Here is a 27,840-nt window from a genome sequence, read left to right as displayed (position 1 = left end):
GGATCTATTATAGACCATTCACACTGTCATGGAGAAATGACTTGGGAGGAAGATCATTACTCCACTGACTAGAGACCAAGTCAGGTCATTGCTTTTCTCTGAACCTGAGGAATGGAGCTTAGAGACTGGTATTTTGGTGTGTTAGCATTTATATTAGTATCTAGAGGTCCAGACTCTAAAACAGTGTTTTTCAATCTTGACTTCCTCTTGGGAACTACTTGGGAAACTTTGAAAAATTCAAATACCCCGGCCACATATCAGGCCAATTGAATCAGATTCCATGGGTAGGCACTGGTACTATTTAAACTGCTCCAGGTGATTTTAAGATGCAGTTCAATCTGAAACAAGAGGTGTCAGGTGTGCAACTTTTAGCTGAAACCAAAAAGTAAGAGAGAGAAAAAAATTTTTAGTCCAATTGCAGGCACAGAATAAAGAATATGGGCCCTAGAGTGAGGGATGGATAGCTCTGAGCTTCTCCCCAGCTCTGCCGGTGACTAGACTGTGACTCTGAACAAGTCATTAAACTGCTCTGTGCCCCAAGTTTCTTCTACATACAACAGATCTGTAGTGTGGGATTCAAAAAGACAACATATATTAAAAAACCTTATCCAATACCTGGCAAGAAACTCTAGCTTTCTTCTCTTGAACAAGAGTATTTACTCAGCTTTATAGTCTATGTTAAGTGTTGAATTGTTAAATGATCTTAAGGATGATCACCCTGACCCTACCACAAATGAAGTCAAGTTTACTGTGGTTGAAAATGGACTGGGAAAGACTGGAAGGTGGGTATAAATCAAACTGGACAGGGTGGATAGAACCACATATATATATTGGATTAAAGTGGGAAAAAAAGGCACTGGTGAATAAATAACTAATACAGAGGCATTAAGCATTTAAAAAAATTCTCCATTAAGACAATACACTGTAGTCCACCTACCAAGTAAAGTTAGTTTGTTCTCCAACCTCATGGCAGATTCAAGGAGTAATTCTTCCCTGTTGTCAATGCTGGTTTCAGCTAAAAAATGATTTCTCAGCCACTCTGCATATTCAGTGTCACTCATGACCTATGGAGGGGGAAAAAAGCTATGAGGCAGGCTATGTGATAAACCTGTCAAGACACACCCTAGAAAAATATCAAACCATGAACTCATTTTAGGTATACCTCTTTCTGGGTTCACTCAGGCCAGGTCCAAATACCATACGCAGTAGCAAACCTTTCTGTGATCAGACTAGTAAAACCCTGAGGATGGATGGACCCTGTAGCTCAGTATCTCTGGGAAATTCTACTCATAAGATGCAAGTGGGTTAATCCATTTAATTAAACCAGGAACTATGAAGAGAGAAAGGAGAAAGGAACCACTTGAAAAGTGAAATCCAGGGGGATTCTAATGGTGCAGTTGAGAAAGTGGCGTTGGGTACTCAATTTCAGGTGTCACAGAACTATAGGGCAGCACTGTTTCGTTCGGCCGTACCATGCGGCACGTGGGATCTTGGTTCCCCCACTCAGGGATCAAACCCACACTCCCTGCATTGGAAGCTTGGAGTCTTAACCACTGGACCACTGGGAAAGTCCCACCTTTGATTCCTTTTGATGGTTGGTTTATGGGGTGAGTTATTCATAGGGGTTAAAAGAAAGAGGAAGCCAAATGATTAAAGCAAGAAAGCTCTCTTCCAAACAAAACATTAAGTGGAATTCCTAGAGAAAGAACCAATGCTACATGTTCCTTTGTCTTCAGCTTGCTATAGAGAAGAAATCTACTTTCAATTCTTATAAAGCAGCATGCAGTTGATAGGGTGAGCCAATTCCTCTATTCATTCTTGCCCACAAGGTAATTTGATTTGGGAGAATCTGACATTTGCTGGGCTATATCTTTATTAGGACAGAATCATTCCACTGAAAAGGCAGAGGCTCTGTTTTGATCTTAATTTCTTCACTCTTACAACCATGTGTGAGACAGGCTTTTGATTATCCTTGCAGCTGAAATTAAGTGCTTCGGAGTCTATAAAATATGCTACTTTCCCTAAGGCAGTTCCCAAGAATTAGAATTTGGGAAAGAAATGAAAGATGCATGCACTGGCCTCAGGACCTAGTTACAGTCTCCAATTCAGTTAAGACTCCAATTCAACCCGCAGTTCTCTCAGGAGCTCTATCGTTTAGGTATTATCGGACAGCCATTAAAGAATGGATACTTTGATCTACACAACTCTCTCTATCTTCTCTACTAGTTAGAGCTCACAATGAAGGACAGAAAATTGACACTCTGGCTTCTAACACAGCAAAAATTAACTGCAGGGCTCACAGCCAGGGAGGGAGAGGATGACAGAATGAGTGGGAGGTAGTTATGGAGGAGAGAGAGAGTTGGCAAGAGCAGCCTTCTTGGTTCTCCTCCAGTATTTCCCCTGTGTGGGCTGACAGATAAAACACTGAAGGACAAGAAACAAGGAACAAAGTCTTAGCTATATCTTGATAGCAGACTCCCTTCCCTTCCCCATAAGTACATTCTTCCCTTGCCTTAGGCCTTACTAGACTCTCCTTCCCTACCTTAACTAGACTTCCCCATCTTCTCCTGCCAGGGCTCTCATCAATGAGCTAGCTGAATCTCCAATGAAGGAAGAAACATTACCTAGGTGTGCATTTGGGGATACAGTTGTAGGGATGGGACTTGGCATGTCTTGGTTTATTAATAAGGGGGGGGATCTCAAGGTGTAAGGTTTTGCATAGGCTTATTACACCTGAGTGGGCTTCCCAGGTGGCACTAGTGGTAAAGAACCTGCCAATGCAGGATACATAAAGAGATGCGGGTTCAACCCCTGGGTCAGGAAGATGCCCTGGAGAAGGAAATGGGAACCTACTCCAGTATTCCTGACTGGAGAGGCCCATGGACAGAGGAGCCTCGTGGGTCCACAGGGTTGCAAAGAGTCAGACACAACTAAAGCAACTTAGCACATAGCACACATTACAGCTGAGCAGCTGGACTTGGTCAGTACAGAAGCCATGCCCCACTGGCCAAGGGGCACAAAAAAAAACTTAACGAATTTACTCTTAAAAGACTGTGTCTCAGTTTCTCCCAGGCTCCCAGGGATGGTTTTGGTAGTAACACCCCTCAAATCACTTCTTGGAACTCGACTTTCTTATTACATAATTTTTTATGTAGAAAGGAAAAACTAGGTCTCAAGATTATTCTACATAGAGAATAATCAAAACTGAGATAATATTTAGGGAATTTATCTGGATTTACAGATAAAGATGTACAAGCAAACAAGGAAAAATTATCAAGAACTTCTACGGTGAAAATAAAGGCCAGTCTCTGGCCTCATTCATTAAAAATGCTGCAAGACAGAGGAATGACATTTACAAGGTACTGAGAGCAGAGAGTAGGATCCAGGAATTTTTATTCCCAGCCATACTGCAGTTTCCAAATGAAAATACTCAAATCTATTGAAAACTTTTCTGGCAAAATACTTTGAGAACAAACTCTGACCAACTAATATATAAGGAATAAAGAAGCTATATGAAAAGAAAGCCACTGGCCCAGGAACTTTCTCAGATATCTGGATCAGGGTTTGATACATGCTTGTTTTCATTAAATGATGGTCGAACACAGGAAAGAAGGAAGCCAGAGGGTGCCCCAAGCAGCCTCACCCTCTTCGCTATACACAGAGTGCGCAGGCCTCGTTTGGCGTAGTCATCCAAGTGCTTCTGGGTTTTCTCCCTTATCATCATCTGCTGTTTTTCCAGACCTGGTCCATCTGAAATAATTGACGACACACAAGTGCTCCTACCAGCTTATCCAACGACAGACATTTTTAAAAAATAATGAAAGCTTAATCCATAACAAACAAAAGGCCTCACAGTTTTGAATCCTAAATGTGCATTTATAAAAGGGACCCCCTCAGAATAAATTTTTCCCTTGTTCCTTTCTCCTTGGGGAGAAAAAGGCCCCCAAATTAATATAAATAGCATTCCCACAACAGTGATAATGACAGTAACAATGATTATACTGATGCTGGCTGTCTTCCACCGAGCACTTACCATTTTCTAGGCTCTGAGCAGAGGCACTGCATATATTGCATATAGTATATCCCTTTGATCCATTATCTGCTGATTATACTATGGACAAACGTTATTTGTTTTTGTAAAAATGTGAAAGACTATACTTGAGAACCCTAATATTGCGTAAGAATTATATAAAAATGTGAAACCCTATACTTGAGTGTAACTTCTATTGTTTTAAATGTTTGTGTCCTCTGCCATGAGTTACACAACATTCTTACTTTCAAAACAAAGAATACAGATTTGAACCCTGGTCTACGGAACCCCAAAACTTAGGTGCTTTCTCACCAAATCCTAGGCAACTTTCCCTACTTCATCAAGTGTGATGGATCCTCACAGATCTGCTTGTTTGCCTTTACAAGACCATTGAGAGTAGCCCTGTGATCACCAAGCCCTTCCCATCACTTCTTTCTCAGACCTGCATGAACCCACCTGGGGAAGCCACAGAGAGCAACTCCATGATTGCAGAATCAGCACCCTTTGTATATACCACCACTTGGTTGGAAAGGGGGTGCCGGACCACCACGGACATTCTTTTTCTTACTGAGTCAAAGGGCAGGATGTGTAGGAGTTGAAACGTTAATGGTCCCAAAGCGGCAAAGTCCACCACGACCTGCTCTGGGGTCCGGGACTGCAGAGTGCACTGGTAAGCCCGGGCAGCATACACTAAGGCAGCTTCATCGGGGCTCTCAGCCTCATAACACAGGCTGGAGGTCAAGGGCTGTCCAGGGAGGGCTTCCACCTTGCCATTTGCGATGCCTGCATCGCTGTTTTGTTTCTCAATTTCTGTGGGACAAGCTGAGTCATCAGAGCCCTGGAGGCTCTCACTCGTCTGGGAGATCTCTTCCTCCACAGGTGAGGCTGGTTTCATTCTATTAAACAGAGAGAGTCTGCTCACAAAGGCGTTTGGGACTCCAGATGGCTCTTTCCCACTGGCAAGAGATGGTGAACTCGACCTTCGGACAGACAGTCTCTGGAAGAGGTTTTTAATCTCTTCCAAAGATTTAATGGGTATTCCACGCAGAGAAGAGAGTCCGACCTAAGAAAGATAACATGAGAAGGTCTCAATAAAACAGTCAAAAGCAGTTGATAACAACTATGAACTCAAACTAGGGGACAAAAAGGACAATGAAAAGTTACTACTCCCTTACATAGCAAACTGTTTCATGTTTTGCACAATGCTGCAAAAAAATTAATAAAAATAAAAGCAGCCGTTATGAAAAAGATGTGCTAATGTTGATAGCACTGCGAATTTCTACAACCATTTAGGAAGAAATCTGACAGCTCATAGCAAAAGATATAAAGCGTGCTAATATTGGTAGCAGTGGGCATACTTTTAGCAAATTTTTCTGATAATATAACCTAATATAAAAAAATTATCTTTATTATATGCATCCTAGCAATAATAATTTAAAAATTATAAGTATTCAATAACAAATTAGAAACATCTTAAAATGTTATATAATATTTAAATATCAAGTTTATAAAGATTACAGGGCCATACTGAAAAAGCTATAAAAACAGTATGAGCAGCAGAAAAACAAATGAGTAATACACATTTAAAACACTAGAAGAAAGTAAATCAAAAGACTAACAAAATGTGTTTTTTCTTTCATTTTTCAGATTATAAAAAAGGTTGTTAATTTGACTTAAGAAAAATACGCCAATAAATTAGTTTATGAAAGACTATCAATATCATGATATGAATTCAAATTTCTACTTTTATAGAACTTTTTCTTGTTCATATTCTGATTTCTTCTAGATCTTAACTCTTATCAGTGATTCAATTTAGAATACTAATTGGAAAGACCAATTAACTGAATTCTAAAATTTTCACAATAGAATGTCCAAAGAATTAAAGAATTTTCTCCTAATAATTATTAATTTTATGATAGTTTGAGGGACTCATGTTGGTCAATTTGCAAACTTACTGGCAACTCAAAAATGAAAAGTGAACTCAACTACAGATGACGTTTCTGTATTACATATGAATTTCAATGAGCTCTTTATTTACTGCTTTTATTCACCTATTTTAAGGTACCACCTTAAAATATCATGAGGCTTAGGCTTTTATATGCCTACAGAGATTTTCTTTCAGGCCACAGAATATTACATTCTTTGGGGATAAGACAACTATATTTCTTAAGCAGAAAACACCAAAAGATGTCTGCATTGGAAATAGATGTATATCAAAAGGTGTTGTATGAGGGAAAAAAACAGAATAACCAGTGATTTATCCTCTAACTAGATAACTTCAAAGAGCAAGTTTCTAATTGAAATCTGATAAAAATATAGTTTCTGATCAAGTGAAAGCTTAATGAGAAGTTATTTTTATGTTAAAACTGACCACCTCTGAAGTTGCCAAGAGAAAATGATCTAATAGAAAATGAAAATTTAATTGGGTTGAGCTGCAAATTGAATTTTAAGTGGATGTGTGCAAAAGGGGAAATAGTTATACTCAAGGAAGACAGCACAGCGAGTGGTGAATCACCAATCTCTAAAGCAAGCTTTCCTTTTTAATTGAAAATGAATTTTCCATGAATTCTAAGCTACAAAGAGACTTTAAAGATTCAGCTTGTGTGGGAACAGCAGAACCTTGGTATATTATAGATGTATTGGATCTTCCAGCGATTGAGTTTACATTACCCAAGTGGCATATGAAAAGGTATATTATCATTAAACATGATAATGAATCTAATACTTTATATTTTGCTTGATGTAGTGCGTATGTTCAGAAGTTTCACAGAAAGCTTCAATTTGTTAGGCAAAGTAAAGCAAAATGAAGAGAGTCACATTTGCCAAGAACTGCTCTCATTAGCTATCCTCCTGGAAGCAAAGTAGTGTAGTAGCATGGATCCATACTCCCTGGGTTCAATCCTATTTCCTCAATAAACTGGTCCTGTATCCCTGGGCAAGTTACTTAAGCCTACCTGTAAAATGAGTAGTAGAGTAATAGTACCTAACTCATGGAACTGTTGGGAGTATTAAACCTATTAATACCAACAAATCGCTTAGAACATCATAAATTCAGAGTACAGGTTAAGTGATGTATAAATGTTACCTGTTACTATTGTTAATCACAATCCATATAAGACCACGGGGCTTCCCAGGTGGCAAAAGTGGTAAAGAACCCACCTGCCAATGCAGGTTAGATGTAAAAAAACTCCAGTTCGATCCCTGGGTAGGGAAGGTCCCCTGGAGGAGGGCATGGCAACCCACTCCAGTATTCTTGCCTGGAGAATCCCCATAGACAGAGGAGCCTGGCAGGCTACAGTCCATGGAGTTGCAAAGATTTGGACACGACTGAAGCAACTTAGCATGCATGCACAGTAAGAGCACATAACAAATATATTTAAACCCACAGTTCTCTTCTGGAAGGTGACCCTTGTTTGCATTAGTCTTACCTTTTGCCGTGGCTGGTTAGGAGCAGAAACCACTACTGTGTTGCAAATTGCCAATGCAATAAAGAAGTCGATGATGTACAGAGTCTCCAGTGGTGGATCTGGGATAGTCTCATCCGTTGGGGTGAAGAGCAGAGGTGTAATCTGACTAAACTTGTCCAAAAGCCTGGTGTCTGGTACCACATCTGTTTCCTGAATATCCAATGAGACAAAGTGTGGTCACAATAAGCATCTAAAAATATGAATTTTAAATCTACACAAGAAGGATGATTTCTAACCAGAATCTATGAAACATGAGACCGTATTCTTTAAAAATAAAATTTAATGTACATGGTATCATGGGAAATGAAAAAAAGGAAAAGACAAAAAATTAAATGCAAAATCTAGAATGCATATATGAAAGGAGATTACCTTGACTATTAAAGTAAGAGATAGAGACAATGCCTTTCACCAAATTCTAATTGAATGAGTCTTGCCTTATTTTGAAATATACAGTACAGAGCTATATTTTACTGTAGGATTCTACTTTGGGCATAGATTCATCCAACAGCAACTGATGAATATTAATTCTTTTAAAACTGAGCATGTTATTCATACTATGTTATTTTAACAAAATATTTTATGGCTCAAGTCACTACTATTGTTTAAAAACCAACCCTGCAAAATAAAAACTACTATAAGCAAGTTAACAGAGTTTATCTGTATTTCCCTAGTAATACCTTACAAGCCATGAACATCCATGCTTGCTATGCTAAGTTGCTTCAGATGTGTCCAACTCTTTGCGACCCTATGGACTGTACCCCCTTGTTCATGGTTCTTCTGTCCATGGGATTCTGGACTGGAGTGCGTTGTCATTCTCTCTTCCAGGGGATCTTCCCGACCCAGAGACAGAATCAGCGATGAACATTCAAGGGTCCCTCTAAGAGATTTCTGATTATCAAATATATCTGGCAACTGTGACCTATGCCTTTCTCTTTTGTACAATTCCTTTTACAAATTGGCTTTAAGAAGTTTGATTATTGGGGGAAAATACTTCATTCTGTTTAACACAGTACTTTGCACACTTATTTAGAAGTACCAACTTTAAGGAAAGAATACTGTTGTAGAAATTTCTTTATAATTTTATAATATGTAGTCAACTGCTTTAGAAATTTTTCAGATGATTCAAAAAAGGGATCATCAACTCTGAATCAAGTCTTCAAAAAAGTGCCACTGTATTCTAGAGGAATCCAGGATGCTGGCAAAGCATACTGACTTCAGGAAAGCTGAGAGAGGCGATGGAGAGAACAGACTCAAATAAGGAGATGCTTGATGTTAGACTTAGTGATCATGGCTTGCGTTCTACACTTAGGAGTCCGGTAAGTTTTAACACAGGCTCAACAAGCAAAGAGCACAGGCTGGAAATCATTTGGGTTTGGGCTCAGGCTCTAGATCCACCACATGCTCTCTAGGGGCCTCAGGCAACTTACTTATTTAACCCTCTGAGCTTCATTTCCCTCTTCTGAATAATCTTAAGAAGTATACCTACCTCAGAGGGTGGCTGTATAAAGTAAATAAGACAACAAGTGAGATGAGACCAGCACAACAGAAACTGAAATAATTTTATGTTCCTTTTTCTTCTGGAATGACACACTCATTTTCAGGCAGTTTACCTGGTTCACTACTAAGTCGCTTCAGTCGTGTCCGACTCTGTGCAACCCCATAGACGGCAGCCTACCAGGCTCCACCGTCCCTGGGATTCTCCAGGCAAGAACACTGGAGTGGGCTGCCATTTCCTCTCCAATGCATGAAAGTGAAAAGTGAAAGTGAAGTCGCTCAGTCGTGTCCAACTCTTAGCGACCCCAGGGACTGCAGCCGACCAGGCTCCTCTGTCCATGGGATTTTCCAGGCAAGAGTACTGGAGTGGGGCGCCATTGCCTTCTACCTGGTTCACAGTGGGTTTCAAAGGTCCCAGTTTTCTGCTGTCAAAAGACATTCTTAAATTTCTACCTAAAGGCAGCATCTATTGTTCTGAGACAGTTTACTCAGCAAAATTTGAACCATGTTGTATTTGATAGAGCTTGTAAATGTCTGTAATCTGACGACTGCTCATTAACTAGTTGGCCACATTCCCTCTCAAGACTCACACAGAGTAACACTGAGCCAGCAAGAGTCTGTGCTGCGTCCTCAGTTACTTGGAGAACCATCCCTTCCTTGAGGATCCCCTTGCCAAAGTTAGTTACAAGAGAGTGGCAAGGTCTGATGCTTGGGAACCTTGCTGCATGGAATTGATGAAGGCTATGATGATACTGGCATCTAGTGAGTGTGAGAGACGCCACAGGCTGGAGCAGTATTTCCAAAGGCATCCTTCTCAAAATGTTTATACATATTAAGCAAAACTCCAAAGAGTCCCATACTAAAATAAGTTTAAGAAATGTTTAAATAGGTCTCTCTATTGTAGCACTTCTAAGAGTGTTTAAAAGGTACTGGGAATCTCCAAGAAGAAGCCAGTATGCAGGTTTTGGTAATGTTATCTCTAACAGACATTTGCTCTTTGGAACACGATAAGGATTGAGTTACAGACCTTAGAAGCAAACAGTGATTTTATTGTACTGATGATCTCCACACGGATGAGTAACTGGCTTCAGAACATCAGGACTCTACTTCATTCTGAAGTTCCTCTAAGACTAATGACAGGATTGTAAGTTCCATCTTGGTGACAAACACTGTTGACATAAGTCAACCTAATGGGTCATTCAGGGAATTTAAGAACCGATGCTGTGGCCATGAGGATAAAAGAAGACATGGAGCTGACCAAAGCTGGGACTCTGACTGGAAACTGTATTTACAAAAAGAATTGTCGCAATAGACGTGAGGAACTCAGGACCATACAAGACCCTAAAAGCATAAACATATATATATATAAAGAATAACCCAGAAGATTTAAGGAATGAGCCATGTCAAAATGAAGCTGCAAGAACAAAATATTCTTCCCTTTAGTTGGTGTCTCTAACAAGTTAACCCTGAGTGACTAAGGTGTTTAGTTCCTGAACTCAGGAGAAGTATAGAGTTATCACACACAATTGTTATGTGTAAGATGGTTTGACAGGGTTTGTTTTTTTTTTTTCTTCTAAGATCCAAATCTTCCTCATGGCTACCTTCTATTTCAAAATTAACTTTTCTCTCTTTTTTTTTTTCTGTGATGGACAGCTCCTGTCTTCTCTGAACTTGAATTAACCCAAGAACCAAATCCACACCATCCAGCTTTAAATAATTCCATGTATATGTACTTCTCTCCCCACAGAGAAAGTTCCTTTAAAGGAAGGAACCTATATCTTATAGATTTTTGCATATGTTTTAAAATTGAAGAACAGTTGATTTACAATGTTTCAGGTATACAAAAAAATGATTCAGTTATATATACATCTATTCTTTTTCAAAATTTTTCCATTCTAAGTTATTATTTGGTATTGAATATACTTCCCCAAGCTATACAGTAAATCCTTGTTGCTTATATATTTTATGTATTCAGGTCAGTTGCTCAGTCATGTCCGACTCTTTGTGACCCCATGGACTGCAACACACCAGGCTTCCCTGTCCATCACCAACTCCCGGAGCTTGCTCAAAATCATGTCCATTGAGTCGGTGATGCCATCCAACCATCTCGTCCTCTGTTGTCCCCTTCTCTTCCTGCCTTCAATCTTTCCCAGCTTCAGGGTCTTTTCCAAGACCTTTTCATGTATTGTAGCTTGTATCTCTTAAACCCATGCTCCTAATTTATCCCTTCCCCCTTTCTTCTTTAGTAACTATAAATTTGTTTTCTACGTTTTTGAGTCTATTTCTGTTTCATAATAAACTCATTTGTATTATTTTTTTAGATTTCACATGTAAGTGATATCGGGCTTCCCTGGTGACTCAGTGGTAAAGAATCCACCTACCAAGCGGGAGATTTAGGCTTGATCCTGGGTTAGGAAGATCCCCGGGAGAAGGAAATGGCAACCCACTCCAGTATTCTTGCCTGGGAAATCCTATGGACAGAATAGCCTGGAGAGCTACATTCCATGGGGTCACAAAAGACTCGGACACAACAGAGCGATTAAACAATAAGTAATATCATATGATATTTGTTTTTGTCTGACTTACTTCATTTAGTATGATAATCTCTATCCATGTTGCTGCAAAAGGCATTATTTCATTATTTTTTTATGGATTTTTTTTAACATATCTTATGGATTTTTGGATTCCTAACTCAGTAGCTGTGTCAGTACCTGGCACGTGGATAAGCTATAAAATTTTATTGCTGTACATTACTAATAAACATTTGCTGGTTTTATATTCCATAAAGAAGGGGGTGGATAACATTAAAAAGATGTTATTCTTAGAAAACAAAGACATAACCCCCTCCCACTTGACCTCAAATAGACATTTTTTTATGCAGTGAAAAATTGTATACTCTTAATTAGAGACTACAGAACATGATGTAGACAGCTTCCCATATTTAAAGTAAGCCTTATCTGTTTCATGATGGGAGTACAACGTCTTAGTCCTAGCATCTGGCTATTTGAAACCTTACATTTGCTGCCACGATTCATATAATGTTTTCTTACCAGGTTGCAGATTTCACATTCACCTTTCTTTCTCCCTCTCTCCCTCCCTCCCCATTCTCCCTCTCCTATTTTCCTTCCTTCATTTCTTTCTGTATTTGCCCCCTGTGCAAATCCAATTAAAACAAACACTGGCCAAGACTTCTCTTTGCTCTCTCAAAGTGTCTGCCAAAGTTTTTGTGTAGTCTTACTATGTACTGAATGTTAACTCTGTTTTCAAACTGAGAATGACTTGGACCCACTTTGTTTATGCAAATTCAAAAATGTCCAAAGTTAAAGAATGAACAAAGATACGCCGTGTGGGAGATAACACTGACCAAGGTCTAACACTGTGCCCTGTTGTTCAGTTGCTGAGTTGTGTCCAACTTTTTGCAACCACATGGACTGTAGCCCACCAGCCTCCTCTGTTCATGGAATTTCCCAGGCAAGAATACTGGAGTGGGTTGCCATTTCCTTCTCCAGGGGATCTTCCTGACCCAGGGATCAAACCCATGTCGCCTGCTTGGCAGGCGATTCTTTCCCACTGAGCCACCTGGGAAGCCCAACACTGCTCTGCTCCTCTGTCACCTGCACCCAAGGTGTTTATCTCATTCCCTGCTGCCACCCTCACTCCAATCCTAGGGACGCAGCACTCCATCTGGACAACTGTGGCACAGATATAGATACAAATGCCTTCTGCCTCAGATTCCTAAATACCAAAGACCTAAGAGAAAAGACAAAGGCCAACAGCCACACATGCACAGCTCCTCCTCCCCACTACATTCTCCCCGGTTGTGTGGTTCTGAGCCTTTGCACACACTATATACTGTCTGCCCTGAGTGCTTTTCCTTCCTTTTCTACTGTGGAACCCTCTACTCATTAGTTTAATCATAAAATAAGTTTTACCTCTTTTGTGAAGCTTTTCTTGATCCCTTCTCATCCCCATAGAGTTGATGACTCTCTTCTTTGTGCCTTTTTAATACTATGGATTAACTACCATTACTGCATCTTCAATACAGGATTACTTCTATTTACTTATATGTCTGCCTCCTCTATCAAAAGCAAAGCTGAAAGCTGGGGATGTGTCTTATCCGTTTTATATCCCAGGCTCTAGTATTATGTCATTGTCTTCCATTACTCCATTAATGGGATATTACTCCATTTATGGAATATTTACTCCATAAATATTTATTATTGATCTATGGTATCAGCAACACCTCAAGGAAAGATGGGTGCACAGAATATATGGGGTCCTGGGTGCATGGAACTGACATCCTAGGTGGGGGAGATAAATTAACCTATAAATAGATGGTTCTATTTATACAAGACAAGATGGTTCTATTCAGACAAGTGTGCAGGAGATGGAACATACTTTGGATTGGGTGGTCAGTGAGATTTACTGAATCTTACCACCATGTTGAAGAATTGATGCTTTTGAACTGTGGTGTTGAAGAAGACTCTTGAGAGTCCCTTGGACAACAAGGAGATCAAACCAGTCAACCCTAAATGAAATCGACCCTGAATATTCATTGGAAGGACTGATGCTGAAGCTCTAATACTCTGGCCACTGGATGCAAAGAGCTAACTACTGGAAAAGACCCTGATGCTGGGAAAGATTGAGGGCAAGAGGAGAAGGGGATGACAGAGGTGAGATGGTTGGATAGCATCACTGACTCAATAGATATGAGTCTGAGAAAACTCCAGGAGATAGTGAAGGACAGGGAAGCCTGCCGAGCTGCAGTTCATGGGGTCACAAAGAGTCTGGCATGGCTTAGCAACTGAACAACAAGATTTACTGAGGAGGTGACATCTGAGCTGAGACCTCAGTGAAAAGAAAGGAAACAGCCATATAAAGATCTAGGAGGATAGCACTCCAGGTAGAATGAATAGCATGCTTGCTGAATGAAAACTTCTTGAGGATTAAAGAAGCATAAAAACACTGACTCACAAAGTCAAGGTTTCTATTTCTAAAGTAGGTCATGTGAATCCAGGACTCAAGGTCCTCAATGTCATTCTAACTCCTGAAGCTGGCACACCTTTGCCAGCACTCTACCTTGGACCCTCTCTGATTCTCCCCTTGCCTCCCCCATGAAGGTCACCATCTTAACAACTTTTCACTTCCAGACATCACAGCCCTCACTATGCTTTCACACTGGTGTTCTACGACCTGGGATACATGAACAGACTTTTAGTATCATATGTACAATTTTCACAGATGTCAGCTTTCAGGTTAAAGGATCTACAGTTTTCTCAAAATAATTTTTAGTCTACAAGAAGGATAGAATTGGCTTGTCTAGAGCAAGCATGAGAGATGGTCTCGGATCTCAAGGAAGACCTCGTCATCCTGTATGTAAGGGTCTGGTATTCAAAACACAAAACAATGCAGCAACCCCAGAGAAGCTGTATAATCAGCACAATGCATGGAACTGGAGTACAAGGCAAGTCAAAACAAAACAGATTGAACAGGAAAACTGAGCCTGTTGAGCGGCTTCCAATAATACTTCACGGAGAGCAGACATGGGAGACTCTGACCTTAGATGCCGAGGATTCAAGGTGATGAAGTCCTTGCTCTCAAGGAGCAAGGTCCACATCAGAGGCAGAAATAATGCCAATGCCATGAGGACTAAGGGACTGAAGGGCAGGAGGGACTGTGTAAACAGAACTTAGAAACACAGAGTCTGAGAAGTCTTCAGAAGAAATGATATTTAAAAAAGTATTTCATCAGACCTGGTAGATAGAAGTAGGTGGTGAGGGGAGAATGAATTTTAGACAGGGGAAATGGTACAAAAACCATAATGACTCCAAATTAGGAAATAATCCTTTGTTCCATGAAGAGAGTGAGGCTGGATTGGGAAACTGAGAGGGAGGCCATGGCACAGGCCCACCTGGTCATTAGTATCCTTGACTTCCAAGTAAACATGAGTCAACATGTGGTTAACTGCAGGCGGCTGGAAAAGGTAAAAGATCAGCAGAGTAATGGGCAAAATTGATAAAACAGAAGAAAACAGATATCTACTTCTGATATAGCCTGAAAATGAGTACAGAAAAGAGGTTGTATGCATTCTTTACCTTTTTTTTTTTTTCCCTCAGAGACTGGAGAAAAATTAAGTCCAGATGTTTGGAATAGCTTGACATATGGTAATGATAGGATATAACAGGCATTATATCCTTAGAGCCAAAGAAATGCATTGGATGAGTTTCAGTGAAATGATCTTCCTAGATTCTAAATTGCTCTATTTGTTGGAACTTTGAAAAAAGCCAGACTCCCCTCAAGGCCTTTCCAGGACAAATGAGATCCCTGGGGTATACTCAGATCGCGTCTCTACTATGAAAGTCTAGATAAATTCACTGCAGAAACAAAAGTCTTCCCAAAACTGTTTATTTCTTGTTATGTCACCTATTTCAGAGATCACCAACTGCTTACCAGTCTCATGGCTAGGGAATCCTCATCTTGAATGAGGATAAGGAGAACTTAATGAAATGTGGAGGGCAGAGAAGGCAGCTGAAATTTTATCAAAGTGATTTTAAGTGCCGCAAAAGTTTTGATTTCTAATTCTTTCGCACCAGTATCTTTCCTCTTTTCCATCTTCCACATGGTTCTTCCTCCATATTTTCCTCTCAGGACTTAAGAACACACACCCTCTTGAGCTCTGTATAGAAACACTAGAAAATGATCTGCTGAGGACTAGGAATGGAGAAGAGGACACATATTTGGTGGGATTTCGGGGAGGATTACAAAGAGATAAAAAGGCCTCGGAGGATACTGAAAGGCCTCTGATTTCCCGATCAATTAGACACACTTACCAGTGTATGAGATACCTCCAGGAAGTTGTGCTGGTTCTGAAAGTGAGCCATGATCATTAAAGCAAGGCAGCTTTCTCCAGGCTCAGAAGTGACTGACCTTGACCAGAAACATGTTTTTCAGAAATGGTATACTATCTCTTGACACTGATCTCCAAAATTAAGATATTGTGAATGTGTGGCAATCAGACTGAACTTACACAGTCTCTTCTCAGGGAGAAAAGACAACAGTGTGTGGTCTATTTTAATTATGAGAATGTTCTTTCATTATTCAACACAGACAGACAAGTTTCAAGTCACGCATTCACACTTACAATGGGGCTACTGAAAGCAGCCTGTCTGGAATGAGGCACTTCACTGGCTCCTTCTCTACTTTCTAGAGCGAAACAGCTCCCAGTAAGATGATTCGAGGAGATACTTCCTAAAGGCCGACTGTGAACTGTCCTGCAGCTGAGGGCCCTCGGTTTCGCCATATTGCTGAGGGAGCCACTGGGAGTGTCGGCGGAATCTTCATCTTCAGAGGCAGCTTCCTGATAGGATTCCAACCTCTTGGCTGAGGGAAAGAAAACCACACTGGGTCATTCCCTGAGATGAAACACTTGCAGGTCGAATATATCAAGCATTTTCTTAAACAGCTATTTCACACGATCCCCTCCTTTTTAAAACTTGGCTTCCAAACTCCTCCAATACACTGAGTTAAGGAACTTGTATCATTGAGAAAAGTAGCAGCAATGAGAGAGGCCACAAGAATTCCTTCCTTCACCACCTACATATTCTTCCTCTGTGGCGTCATCTGGTCCCATCTTTAAACTATTATCTCTGTGCACATTTTGGGCACATATCTGCATGGTTCACTCCCTTACCCCCTTCAAGTCTCCTTGAAGTCATGGTCCTTTGTCAGTGAAGACTTCTCAGATCTAACCACACTGTTCTTACCACCATCTATACATCATTGACCTTATTTTTAATTCTTTGAATCATCCATTAGAATATAAACTCCAGAAGGGCAGATAATTTTGCCTTTTGTTAATATGATATTCCTAAAATCCAGGGAAGGAGTTGATACTCAAAAAATACTAGCTGAATAAATAATGGACGTCTTAAATTTGGTATGGTAAATGTAGACTGCTCTTTCTATTCCCCCAGGCTCCCATCAAATCACTCTTTCTCTGGTCTTTCTTATCTTTGTAAATGAAACCTAAATATCTACCTAGCTATTTATACCAAAAATCTAGGATTATCCTTGATTTCTCTTTTCTTCCTTATCCCTAGTATTGAAAGCATCACCGACAGCTGTCTATTATTCATCTAAAATATATCCCAAATACCTAAACTTCTCTTCATCTCCAACACCTTAATCCAACTCACCATCATCTCCCAAATGGACCAGAACAATAGCCTCCTGACTGGCCTCCCTGCTGTATGTACTCTACTCCTGAAACAGTAGCTAGAGTGATCTTTCAAAGATAGAGCAGATCAGACTACTGCCCACACAAAACTTTCTAGTGGCTTTTCAGTTCACTTGGAATAAAATCTGAATTCCTTTTCTTGGCATACATAACTCAAAATGATCTGGCCTCTGATGACCTAACTTTTCTGGCCCCTCTTCCACACTAAATCTAGCCTCACTGGCCTTTCTTTACTTTGAAAACTGTCAAGCTCATTTCTGTCTGAGGGCCCCTATACTAGCTACTCCATCTGACTGGAAGGCTTTTACTCCTGAATTCAAAAACCAAGTCATTCAGATCTAGGCTCTGATATCCCCCCTAGAGAGGCCTTGCTCAACCATCCCATTCAAAGTACTTTCTGTTCATTTTGTATCATAAAGTGTAAGTAAATGTTAGTCGTGTCCAACTCTTTGAGACCCTATAGACTGTAGCCCGCCAGGCTCCTTTGACCATGGGATTCTTCAGGCAAAAATACTGGAGTGTGGTGGCATTTCTTACTCCAGGGGACCTTCCCAACCCAGGGATCAAACCCAGGTCTCCTGCACTGCAGGCAGATTCTTTACCTTCCACGCTACGGGGGAAGCCCAATCACCCAATTTTAATTCTCTGCAAAACAATTTTTAATATTTTTTATTTAAAAATTAACTAACTTGTGATAATTTTCTCCAACAGAAGTTCTATGAGAGGAGGGGCCTTGTCTGTCTTGTTTATCATTATGTCCAGTGTCTGGAATAGAGAGTAGACAATCAAAAACTACATGCTTGTTTGGACTGCTAGTTATCTGAAGTATTCATGCCAATTCTAGCTACTGAATAGGTATGGCTTTCAGGAAGTCGATTTATAAAACAAAGAGCATCTGCATATTCTATTTACTTTAACAGCTTTTGTCTATGTTTTTTAAGGACAAGGAGAGACGAAGAGGCAACACGGCGATTCTGTGTTCTAGGACTAACTCTTTCAAAAAGTGGCTTCCAGCAAATCATTTTCTAGGCCTCTGTTTTCTTACTGGAAAAATGAATGATTTGGACTCAATGACTTCAAGATCCTTTCCAATTCTGCAGTTCTGTAAGTTTATTATATTCTCTGCCTAAAAAAATACAGACTATTTCCCTATATGTCCTCTGAACTTCAAAAACAGATATATTTATTGCATCCCAAATACCCTGAGGTTCTCCATTCTTACCCATGCCTTAGCTCAAGACAGCCATTCTCCTCCTTTCTACTTACCTCAGTCCCAGTTCCTCACTGAAGACCTCTGCTTCATCCCACTCACTGGTACCACTTTATAGCTTAGACGTACTGCTAAATGTTACTATGTGCCAGCCATTTGTCTCATTTAATCCCTGTAACAACCTTCTGAGGTAGATATTATCAATACCTTCATTTTATAAATAAAGAAATAAAAATTAAAGTAAGTTTCCCCATCTCATGAGAGTGATACAGTTCTATTCAACTCCAGTTTATTAAATTCCACAGCCAGTGCTGTGAGTCTTCATGCTATACTGTTATTAAATACAGCCAAAAAATTAAAATGGTCAATATTCCCTGCTTGATTTCACTGAGTCCATGTTTTGTAGTTTAAATATTAATATGAATAATGAATAAGGGTATGAATAGACGTATGAATAACATGCCTAGCGTCAAGGGAAAATCCACTGTAGGATAGAGCATTAGCACTTACTGAGTACTTCCTTTTCATCAAGCATCTTGCTAGGTCCTTTATTTTTTAAAATTTTTTATTGTTATTATTTTCCCTTCCTTTTTCACACTTCCCCTAGCTTTCTTTGCTGACCCTTGGCCACCTTGCCAGGACCACTGCCTGTGATTGTACATGCTGTGCTAGGTCCTTTATATAAACAATTGCATATAGCTGTTATCTATATATATTTTATCTTTAAAAAAAAAATGTTATTGGCTAGAAATGATCACTGTTCCACTTTGCAGCTAAGGAGACTAAGACAGTAAACAGTTCAGAGTGGGTAGAGCTGGGATCTGAATTTGAGTCTTCATGACTCCAATCAAAGTCAGACAAGTATCTGCTTATATGTCCTTAGCAGTTACTTATAAGGCCTCCCAGGTGGCACGAGTGGTAAAGAACCCACCTGCCAATGCAGGAGACATAAGAGAGGTGGGTTTTGATCCCTGAGTTGGGAAGATCCCCTGGAGGAGGTCGTGGCAACCCACTCCAGTAATCTTGCCTGAAGAATCACATGGACAGGGGAGTCTGGCAGACTACAGTCCATAGGGCTGCAAGGAGTCACACACAACTTAAATGGCTTAGCACAGCACAGCACAGTATCGCACATAGTTACTTGTATACAAGAGGTTAGCTCAGTGATTCTGAAGGAGGGTCAAATTTATCCCCTAGCAAACATTTGGCAATGCCTGTTCACAAGTTGGCTATTACATCTTTGGGGGAGTGCTATGCCATGCAGTGGGCAAAGGCCAAGAATGCTTCTAAGTATCTTAAACAATTCCCCATTAAGACAAAGTCATCCAGCCCAAAATGTCAATAGTGCCAAGTTGATAAATGCTTGAGTAGCTAAAAAAATTTACATATTGACAATGTGATACCATTTTTAAATAATTAAAATAATATACAACATATATAAACATGAAGGTTATACTTTAGGAATTTCTCATAGTCATCAGTAGGGAAAGTATTCATCAAGGAACTGTGGAATTAGTATAGAGCCAGATAGCTGAGCTGTTCCTCTAGGATGAACTTGCTCAATAGGGACTGATAAAACTGTAAGAGTGAAATAAGAAAAGACATGGAGTAACTCAATCTTTAATCATTTGTGGGAAGCGATGAGAAATAAATAGACCAGTAAAGTTACAATGTGATTCACAAAACAAAGCTACTAAGAGCCATACTTTTAGACTCTGAATTTTTTTTTTTAATTGAGCATGAGAAGCAAAGGTTTATTATTATACTGATAAATAAAATCCATCCAAATGATCATCAAGACTTTTATTATGTCTCCTAAAGTAGACTTGAAAAGTTCCATGAATACCTCAAAGTGGCAAGAGAATTCTTGCCTTCCAGCTGGTAAGAGAAAATATACAAAGTCCGTAATGTTTCCTTCGTCTCAAGGTAGGTACTATGTTAGATGCTACATTACCTACTTTATTTCTCTCTTATTTAATCCTAATCTCTTTTCTCTTCCAATGCTCCTGTTCAAACATCCAGTAACCTTTCACGACCTATTATTTACATTTATGCGATATCTGGAAGAAGTGAGCATTAGCCTATGGAACAAAACATTTATCACACTTTTCAACGTGCTCTCCAAAGGGCCAAACACAAGGTTGAAAAGCACAGGACACTCAGATAAACTTCTTTCAACTATATCATCCCCATATCCTCCACTGAACATTTTGCTATGAACTAACTACACAAACATTTCCAGCATTCCAACTTTCACCTGCTTGTAAACAACACACTCAGCTGAGTTTCTTTCAACTGTATCATCCACACAGCCTTGACACAAAGCCTTTTATTCTAATTCCTCATATTTCCAGCATTCCAAGAATTTCTAGGCCAATATCTTCAAAGCCCCAAACCTTGATCAGTGCAAATCCACCTCCAAAACTGACTGCTGAAAAATCAAAACAATATAGAAAGGCAACGCTGACTTTAAACCTACGACACTTAAAAAGGTATTTTTATGTTTCCAGGTGTCCCTCCCACATTGAACCATGAGCTTCTCAAGAGACAAGCCTATGTCCTACTTTGACACGACAACAATGTGCTCGGTCACTCAGTCATATGTGGCTCTTTGTGACCCTATGGACTACATCCCGCCAGGCTCCTCTGTCCATGGAATTTTCCAGGCAAGAATTCTGGAGTGGGTTGCCATTTCCTCCTCCAGGTACAACAACAATACTAGCAACTAGTATTTATAAAGAATTTATTCTGTGCTATGCTCTACGTGCCTTTTAAAAAATATATTTACTTATTTGGCTGTGCACTCATCTCACATGCTAGTAAAGTAATGCTCAAAATTCTCCAAGCCAGGCTTCAGTAATATGTGAACCGTGAATTTCCTGATGTTCAAGCTGGTTTTAGAAAAGGCAGAGGAATCAGAGATCAAATTGCCAACATCCGCTGGATCATGAAAAAAACAAGAGAGTTCCAGAAAAACATCTATTTCTGCTTTATTGACTATGCCAAAGCCTTTGACTGTGTGGATCACAATAAACTGTGGAAAATTCTGAAAGAGATGGGAATACCAAAGCACCTGACCTGCCTCTTGAGAAATCTGTATGCAGGTCAGGAAGCAACAGTTCGAACTGGACATGGAACAACAGACTGGTTCCAAATAGGAAAAGGAGTATGTCAAGGCTGTATATTATCACCCTGCTTATTTAACTTATATGCAGAGTACATCACGAGAAACACTGGACTGGAAGAAACACAAGCTGGAATCAAGATTGCCGGGAGAAATATCAATAACCTCAGATATGCATGGAGAAGGCAATGGCACCCCACTCCAGTACTTTTGCCTAGAAAATCCCATGGACGGAGGAGCCTGGTAGGCTGCAGTTCATGGGGTCGCTAGAGTCAGACACGACTGAGCGACTTCACTTTCACTTTTCGCTTTCATGCATTGGAGAAGGAAATGGCAACCCACTCCAGTGTTCTTGCCTGGAGAATCCCAGGGACGGGAAGCCTGGTACGCTGCCATCTATGGGGTCGCACACAGTCGGACACGACTGAAGCGATGCAGCAGCAGCAGCAGATATGCAGATGACACCACCCTTATGGCAGAAAGTGAAGAGGAACTAAAAAGCCTCTTGATGAAAGTGAAAGTGGAGAGTGAAAAAATTGGCTTAAAGCTCAACATTCAGAAAACGAAGATCATGGCATCTGGTCCCACCACCTCATGGGAAATAGATGGGGAAACAGTGGAAACAGTGTCAGACTTTATTTTTTAGGCTCCAAAATCACTGCAGATGGTGACTGCAGCCATGAAATTAAAAGACGCTTACTCCGTGGAAGGAAAGTTATGACCAACCTAGATAGTATATTCAAAAGCAGAGACATTACTTTGCCAACAGAGGTCCATCTAGTCGAGGCTATGGTTTTTCCTGTGGTCATGTATGGATGTGAGAGGTGGACTGTGAAGAAGGCTGAGCGCCGAAGAATTGATGCTTTTGAACTGTGGTGTTGGAGAAGACTCTTGAGAGTCCCTTGGACTGCAAGGAGATCCAACCAGTCCATTCTGAAGGAGTTCAGCCCTGGGATTTCTTCGGAGGGAATGATGCTGAAGCCGAAACTCCAGTACTTTGGCCACCTCATGCGAAGAGTTGACTCATTGGAAAAGACTCTGATGCTGGGAGGGATTGGGGGCAGGAGGAGAAGGGGACAAGAGAGGATGAGATGGCTGGATGGCATCACTGACTCGATGGACATGAGTCTGAGTGAACTCTGGGAGTTGGTGATGGACAGGGAGGCCTGGCGTGCTGCGATTCATGTGGTCTCGAAGAGTCGGACACGACTTAGCGACTGAACTGAGGTCTTAGTTGCAGCACATGGGATCTTTCAGTTTCAGCATGTGGGATCTAGCTCCCTTGACCAGGGATTGAAGCTGGGTCCCCGGCATTGGGAGTGCAGAGTCTTAGTTACTGGACCACCAGGGAAGTCTCCAACTGCTTTTTCATAATTTACTTTCTCTTATCCTCTTAATCATCCCCATGAAGTAGATACTATTAATATCACCAATCGGTTTTTATCATAGCCCAGAGAAATTATATCACTTGCCCAGAGTCACACAGCTTGCTGGCAGTGAAGATGGGAGTCAGGTTTAGGAGGCTTGATTCCAAAATCCTTGTTTTTAGAAACCACTAAAGGCTGCCACTACATCCATCAGATTTACAAGCTTCATCATAAAGGCACTGTGCGGACATACCCAAATTGAGGGCCACCCTACAAAATCCCTAAAGAGTGCCCCTCAGAACTCTTGAAGTGAAAAGTAAAGTGAAAGCGTTAGTCACTTAGTCGTGTCCGACTCTTTGCGACCCCCTGGACTGTAACCCGCCAGGCTCCTCTGTCCATGAAATTCTCTAAGGCAAGAGTACTGGAGTGGGTAGTTATTCCTTTTTCCAGGGGATCTTCCTGACCCAGGGTTTGAACCCAGGTCTCCTGCACTGCAGGCAGATTCTTTACCATCTGAGCAGTCACCCAAAAAAGGAAAGGCCAAGAAACTCAAAACCTAGAGCCACCTAAATGATGACTTAAGTGTTACGTGGTATCCTGGACAGGGTCTGAGACCAAAAAGACCCTTGGTAAAAAGGAAGTCCCAATAAAGTCTGGATTTTAGTTATCAATGAAGTATCAATATAGGTTCATTATTTGTGACTAACGTATCTTAAGACTAATGTAAAATGTTAAGACAAGGGAAAGTGGTCAGGAGGAGCATACTGGAATGCACAGTATCTTTATAACTTTTCTGTAAGTCTAAAACCATTCTAAAATAAAATGTTTATTATTAACATTCTTTTTCAGTAATCTTTTAAGGGAGTTTAAAAAATTTTAATATCCATATAAGTCACCTGATGTATTGTTAAATGAAGATTTTAATTGAAACTTTAAAGAGGGGCCCAAGACTCTGCATTTCTAAGATATACCTGGGTGTTGCTGATGCTTAGTCCATGAACCAAATTTATAAGTTGAAAGGTTTTAAAACAAGAAATGGTGTCATCAAATGTATTCAGTTCAACTGCAAGAACTAAGAGTACTTGCTCTTACTTAATAAGAGTAAGGGGTTACTTCGCAGCAGTAACATTTTCAATGGGAATATCTCATAGGCAATTCTTTTGACAGAAAATCCTGAAGGCTTAACTGATTTTCATTTCAGTGAATATAAGGCCTCAGGGTTAAGTTCTGAGGAAAACTAGCCTGTATCATTATCCCCTTTAGCACTGAGAGAGAGAGAGAGAGAGAGAGAGAGAGAGAGGGAGGATGGTGTGTGTTTGTATGCATATGCTTGTTTTTAAGCCGAGACTTGTCTCTTGAGCACTTCCCTGATAGCTCAGTTGGTAAAGAATCCATCTGCAATGCAGGAGACCCCAGTTTGATTCCTGGGTTGGGAAGATCCCCTGGAGAAGGGATAGGCTACCCACTCCAGTATTCTTGGGCTTCCCTTGTGGCTCAGCTGGGAAAGAATCTGCCTGCAATGTGGGAGACCTGGGTTCAATCCCTGGGTTGGGAAGATCCTCTGGAGAAGGGAATGGCTACCCACTCTAGTATTCTGGCCTGGAGAATTCCATGGACTGTATAGTCCATGGGGTCACAAAGAGTCAGACACAACTGAACGACTTTCACTTTCACAGACAAGAGATTAAGAGCTATGAATGTATATATGGTAGAAACGTGTGGACAGGCAATGTCAACACCTCCCAGAGGTGGTGTAACACTCCTTGGTTCACAGACAGGTATCTTACCAATTACAGTTCAGTCCTGGTAGCATTTGATTCTCAGTCACTTAGCATCTTCCCTGCACAAGGGGCTACAGAAGAAAAGTACTCATTGGGCAGCACTATATATATTGAGGGACAGGGCAAGAGGTCAGCTCTCCTAGATGCTACAAAATTAAAATCCCACAAATACAAAAACTAATACAGTGTTTCTAACCATATATTTTGTGAAACATGACTGCTATAAGATACTTCCCCAAAATAGGAATTTATAGTCAGATAATTTTGGAAAAGACTAATCTCACAAATGGACATAGGGGTTTAACTCCAGTGATGTTCACTGCAGTACTGTTTACTACAGCAAATGACTGTTGATAAGCTAAACTGATGGTTGATCCGTTACATAAATTGTGGCAATTATTACACTGCGATACAGCATAACCATTAGAAAAATAAGAAGAGAATGGAAAGGCAATCATGATGAAGTCTCGAGACAAATGGTTATAAAAGTCAAAGCACACTGTGATGTCACTTTGTTTAAAAAACATATATTAATGTTTACAGGAAAAAATACTCAAAAGAAAAGCACTAAAATGTTACTAGTGGTCCAGTCAGAGTGATATGACATCAGGTACAAAGAGGTGTCAGAACATCCCTGAGGTCAGAGAGATTCAAAACTAGAGGTTCTGCTGGTTGCCTTGAAGAAGCGACTGCCATGCTGTGGAGAGGTCAAAGGGCAAGGAATGATGGGCTATCTCCATGAACTCAGAACAGACCCAAGTTGACAGCCAGCAAGAAAGCAAGGGCCACAGTCCTACAACCTCAAGACTCTGACAATTCCAAAACTGGGGAACTAAGAAGAGGACCCTGAACCTCAGGTAAGGTCACAGCCCCAGCCAACCCCTAGATTTCAGCCTGGTGAGAGACTCAGGGAGGACATAGCTACCTGGACCCATATTCCTGACCCACAGAAGCTATAAGACAGTATATGTTATTTGAAGCCATCAAATTTGTGGTAACTTGTTATGTGGCAATAGAAAACTAATACAGTGATAAATAACAAACCAGAGAAGTATTTGCCACATGTAGAAGAAAAGAATTATGTCAGCATTGGTATTCAAATTATTGTTTTCCAAATAATTCAAATTATTGAACAAAGGTTCAATACAAGTGCACAAATGAAAATGGACACTGGCCAGAGACAACCTAGACAGGGACATACAAGCTGAACACCAACCCTGCCTTAATAGATAAAATCCTCCTACAGATCACTAAGAATAAGAAAAACTCATTCGTAAAATAGGAAGACGTGTAAAATAGATTTTGTCAAGGAAATTCAAATGGCTAAAAACATAAAAAGTTAGTATCTCATTGCTAATCATAGAAAAATTAAGACAATGAAACGCTAACTGCATCTACAAAACTCACAAATTAAAAAGAATAGCTTCATCCCATTATGGTTGGGTATGAAAAATAGATATTATTCTTCTGGGTTATGAGAATGTAAATTAGCACAATGCTTTAGAGATAAATTTTGTGGGATCTATAAAAATTCTATATGTGCATACTTCTGGATCTAGCAAAACCAACTTTAGATATGTGTACAGAAATGGATATTGCATGATGAATTTTATTTTGAACATTATATCTTGTCTATCTTCTTGCCTTATACTGTAAGCTACATCAGAAACTCATGTCACATGTTAGAAGCTCACAAAATATTTGTTGAATGAATAAGTGATGTTAATTGCAAGTACTATTATAACGGGCTTCCCAGATGGCACTAGTGGTAAAGAAAGTGAAAATCGCTCAGTTGCGTCTAGCTCTTTGTGACCCCATGGACGATATAATTCAGTCCATGGAATTCTCCAGGCCAGAATATTGGAGTGGGAAGCCTTTCCTTTCTCCAGGGGATCTTCCCAATCCAGGGATCGAACCCTTTTTCTGTATTGCAGGTGGATCATTACCAACTGAGTGCACCTGCCTGCCAATGCAGGAGACATAAAAGACACAGGTTCAGTCCTTGGGTTGGGAAGATCCCCTGGAGGAGGGCATGGCAACCCACATGAGTACTCTTGCCTGGAGAATCCCATGGACAGAGGAGCCTGGAGGGCTACAGTCCATGGGATCACAAAGAGTCAGACACAACTGCATAGACTTACACACACACACACACACACACACACAGCTATAATAGCAAACTAAGCTTGATCACGTACAATGCGATACTATAAATTTCATGTTAACTCATGAACTGACTTAGAAAAAAGCCCATGAGATATTGAGGAATAAAAAAAGCAAATTCCAAAATAATATTATTACTTAACTTACAAAAGAAATGTGCAAACATTTATTTTCACATATATAAGAACATACATAAAGAAATGGATGGTTATATATTCAAATTATTAACAGTGGTTCACCTCTAGGTTAATCTGTTTTGGATACTTCTCAGAATTATTTTTATAAGAGTATATTTACTTTTGTAAATAATAAAATGAATGAAGTTTAATTCTTAAAAGAAAACTTGCAATTTATATATTTACTTCCTCTTATCTACTTATCTTATTTCTTCTTAAAATAGGTATTCTTAGCCAGGGACCAATGGTTACTTATGGGCTGAGTGATGGGGTAAGGGAAGACTGTCGTCTCTTTGGAATTATTAAAAAAAATTTGTTTTAAAGGGATATGGTCCATAGGAAGAAGGGAATGGCGACCCACTCCAGTATTCTTGCCTGGAGAATCCCATGGACAGAGGAGCCTGGCAGGCTACAGTCCATGGGGTCACAAAGAGTTGGACACAACTGAGTGACTAATACACAAATGGTCCATAGAGTTTCATGAGATTCTCAAAAATATCTATAATGCAGTATCACTGACACCATATCTAACCCCAAACCTTCTACAATTGCTAGCAATTTCCTTTCCTTTCAGAGAAACCATGGTCAAAAAAAAAAAAAAAATCACGGAGGCAGAGCCTTGACTTTAACCCACCAACTCTCGACTAACTTTTGACCTACTAACTTCTAAAGAGACAACAATGAAACTCCATGAGCATCTGGACGAATTAAGTACACAATGATTAAATATCGAACTTCTGTGCCAGAATTACCGAACTGTTAAGTGGATGCAAAAAAGACAAACCTCAAGGG

General features: G+C 40.2%; 1 protein-coding gene and 1 long non-coding RNA gene across 9 annotated transcripts in view; one reads left to right on the top strand and one right to left on the bottom strand.

The window, feature by feature from the left end:
* ATP10D (ATPase phospholipid transporting 10D (putative)) overlaps window positions 1-27,840 on the bottom strand; it is a 137,880-nt gene that overhangs the window by 43,266 nt on the left and 66,774 nt on the right. For all 8 annotated transcript variants that reach the window (XM_061420076.1, XM_061420073.1, XM_061420075.1 and 5 more), the window contains 5 exons: window positions 16,133-16,371; window positions 7,459-7,647; window positions 4,487-5,093; window positions 3,644-3,750; window positions 938-1,064 (listed from right to left, as the gene is read on the bottom strand). In XM_061420076.1, coding sequence (XP_061276060.1) covers window positions 938-1,064; window positions 3,644-3,750; window positions 4,487-5,093; window positions 7,459-7,647; window positions 16,133-16,371 — 1,269 coding nt within the window. The remainder of the gene's footprint in view (window positions 1-937; window positions 1,065-3,643; window positions 3,751-4,486; window positions 5,094-7,458; window positions 7,648-16,132; window positions 16,372-27,840) is intronic.
* Window positions 17,866-27,659, top strand: LOC133249518 (uncharacterized). The gene is made up of 2 exons (XR_009736992.1): window positions 17,866-18,331; window positions 20,948-27,659. It is a non-coding gene; the product is annotated as an uncharacterized LOC133249518 (long non-coding RNA).

The sequence above is a fragment of the Bos javanicus genome, chromosome 6 (genome assembly GCF_032452875.1).
Source record: "Bos javanicus breed banteng chromosome 6, ARS-OSU_banteng_1.0, whole genome shotgun sequence".
Lineage (NCBI taxonomy): Eukaryota > Metazoa > Chordata > Mammalia > Artiodactyla > Bovidae > Bos > Bos javanicus.
This window is presented reverse-complemented; position numbering and strand designations above follow the sequence as displayed.